We start from the raw sequence: 3,197 nt of genomic DNA on the forward strand, positions 1-3,197 counted from the left end.
TTCCTGCTGCAGAGAACCATATTCCTTCAACAAGCACACGCTCCATGACTTGGTAGGTGGCTGTGCCCGCCCCACCATGGGCTGGGCGCTAGGATGCTCAAGGCCCAGAGCCTTCCCAGTGGTGTAGCGGGGCTAGGCAGAGAGCCGCGGTTGGAATCCAACAAAGCCGGTCTGGAACCCTGGTTCTATTAGGAGTGAGGCCCTCAGAGCCTCAGTTTCCTCATCTCAAAAACAGGAAGATGATGCCTTGCTTGGTGGGTATAAGGCTCCAACAAGAAAGCACCTTGAAAATATCGATAAAATTTGCACTCCCTGAGGGCGCAGCAGGTGGGGATAACAGAAAGTGACACGCACAGTGACCTGTAGGCAGGATGGGCTTCTTGTGGGTATGATCTGCAGTCACACACGGCCCTCTGCTTGGAGGGCCCCCACTTGATTTAATCTCTGCTGTTGCTGTCTTAAAAGCTTAAGAATTTTTCAATGAGGGGCCCCGCATTTCCATTTTGCACTGGGATCCCACAAATTATGTAGCTGTTTCTGCCTGTAAGTGAACATTAAGTTCCTGTGGATAAAATTTATGGGGACTAATCCTCTTGTTCCCATTTGGATAATGTTGTGAAAAGGACTAAAGCTCACAAAACAGCCTAAAAGGACATCAGTGTGGCCCAACAGTACACAACCAACTCATGTAGTACTCAACCTCCCCCTCTCCCTCCGTCCCTCTCTCTCTTCCTCTCACACTCATCATGAAGTGAGAAACAGCAACTTACAGGTGCAGGGGAGTATAGAACGTCTAACAAAAACAAGGCACCTGCCTCACCTGGGACACAGAGGTAGCAAGGCTGGGGCCCCTCTGTTCCGACCTGGCTAGAGATGTGCTAGTGGCTCCGTGCCCCACACTTCTCTGTCCTGAACAGACCGCCCCTCATCCTTTCAGGGAGCCAGGAGCTCCTGGCTCCCTGAATGCAAATTGTGTGTTCCAGTTTGCAGTGCAAATCTCATTCTTATTAAAAGGACAGTCTGAATTCATGACAAATAAATCTCTGAAAGAAATACAATTGTATTACTTAAAAACCCATGGCACTAGAAGCCAGTATTTACCGAGCACTAAGCAGAGACCCAGTCTATAGGGTAGGTAATGTGTTCATATTAAGGCGGTCACCTTAAAATAGCTCTCAACCAGGACAAACACATGGCCTTGACCAAAGATGAACGCTAACATTTGCTGGGTGTGACCTCTAGACCAAGTACTGTTCTACTGTAGATGTATTTTCTCAATTTATCCTCATAGTATGTTTATCCCCATTTTTACAGACAAGAGGGCTGAGGCCCAGAGAGGCTAAGCCACTTACTCAAGCTCACACAGAACATGGCAGAGCTGGAATTAGCACCTAGGCCATCTGCCATCAGAGACAACACTCACTCACCACTCTGGACCACAGCACGGCTTTTAGTAAACATTTGCCCCTCACCTTGCTTTTCTGTAAAATGATAGGTGGGACTAGGTAACCCCTAAGGTCCCGCTTCTCCCCACAATGGAGAGGTAGAAAAGTGCACCAGTTAAGAGTCCAGACTTATGTATAAAGTGGTTCTGCCAGGCTCTCTCTTGAGGGGGATCATGATGAGGGATTGTGGGTGAAAAATTTAGAAGAGAGACAGGCACACGAGTGCTGCACTAGCAAGGGCTGTCATCATTACACAGCCTTAGGCACAGCCAGGGTGGACTCTAGCGGTTCTCTAATTCCAGCTCTCTAGGCTCCTGAGGTCTCCTGGAAACATGAGAATGTCTTTGACCCCCAAAAAGCCCCTCTCTGGGGACACCCTCTCTGACAGCACCCGCAATTAAGAAGGTGGTCATGGAGCACAGGCGACAAAGATCCCTGTGCCCCCTGTATCTCACTGGCTGCTGGCCACTAGAGCTGCCCTGGCTCAACCATCTCAGTCAAACCTCCAGTAACTGTCAGCCAAGACAGTGACAACTGTGAAAGGAACATTTTCCACAGGGCCGATTTCAAGTTCACTGGAAACTCCACTGCACTGGTAGCCAGGGGACAATGGGTAAATTTCTTCCCACTGTGATCCAAGTTCCTCCCCACTAAAACTCTGGTCTATGCTGGCTCAAATGCCAGCTCCACCATTTGGTAGCTGGGCCACCCTTGGAAAATTACTTAACTCTATGCATCAGTCCCCTTACTTACAAAACACCAGCAACACAGCCTAGCCAGGCCTCCTGCGTTCAAATCCCAGCTCCACCACGTATAAGCCTTGTGACTTAAAGCAAGTCAACGCATGGACCTGGCCTCAGTTTCCTCATCTATGATGGGGGTAATAATAATAGCACCTCCCTCAGAGGCAAGCTTAACTGAGTTAATGTTTGCAAAGCACTTGAATATATATATTTACTCTCCTCATTATTACTTTTAGGCACTGTCATGATTATATGAGATAACTGTAGCTCCCAATGGACACCCAGAAAATGTGAGTGCCATCGATATATTTATTATTACTATTATTCTAGCCCGCACAGCCCTTTCAGCCTTGAGAAATAAGGAGAGAAAATTCTTTTGCAAATTAGAAGTGGGAGCAGAAACCCCAAATGAAAGCTAGCAATGCGGTTAGGGGCTGCCCCTAAAGCACAGTGGTTTGGAAAAGGGTAAAGGGCCCGCAGCTCCAGGCAGCCGCGGATCCCCTATCTCCCCAGGCCTGGTCATCATGAAACGCCAGCGAACAAGTCCTCAGACCCCAACTGCCAGCGGCGCAGATCCGGCCCCTTCGGACCGGGTCCTCCGAGGAACTCTCCGAAGAGAGTTAAAGGGAAGTTGCTGCCCACACTAACCTGCCAACAGCTGTCGGTGCTGCCTGTTGGGAAGAAAACAGAAAACAAGCCAAAACTAGGGCTCGCGCGGTTCTGCTCGCATCTTCCACTTGGAGGCCTGGCCCCTGGAAGGGAACCGGGCTGCGGAGGGTCTCCGCGGAGCGCTGGGGTCCCGGCCGGGCGGGGAGCGAGGAAGGGGCGCAGCATCCCCGACCCTTGGGAGGCGTCGCTGTGCTCCGCCGCCTGGCCAACCAGACCCGGGCCCACGGACGCCGACGGGGACCGGGAGGGGACAGCCCAGAGGCGGCAGGGCCTCCCGGCCAGGCCCAAGCCCCGAGCCCCGGGCTCCCCGGCGCCGGCCGCCCTCGCCCCACCCGAGGGG

At 51.7% G+C, this 3,197-nt stretch overlaps 1 protein-coding gene across 1 annotated transcript in view; it reads right to left on the reverse strand.

The window, feature by feature from the left end:
• Positions 1-1,692, reverse strand: part of VSTM4 (V-set and transmembrane domain containing 4) — an 84,222-nt gene extending 82,530 nt beyond the window's left edge. Inside the window, exon 1 of the mRNA XM_007446243.1 lies at positions 1,664-1,692. Within this exon, the coding sequence (XP_007446305.1) occupies positions 1,664-1,692 (29 nt within the window). The remainder of the gene's footprint in view (positions 1-1,663) is intronic.
• Between the last annotated feature and the right edge of the window lie 1,505 nt (positions 1,693-3,197).

Source organism: Lipotes vexillifer, unplaced genomic scaffold (assembly GCF_000442215.2).
Source record: "Lipotes vexillifer unplaced genomic scaffold, Lipotes_vexillifer_v1.1 scaffold1143, whole genome shotgun sequence".
Classification (NCBI taxonomy): Eukaryota; Metazoa; Chordata; class Mammalia; order Artiodactyla; family Lipotidae; genus Lipotes; species Lipotes vexillifer.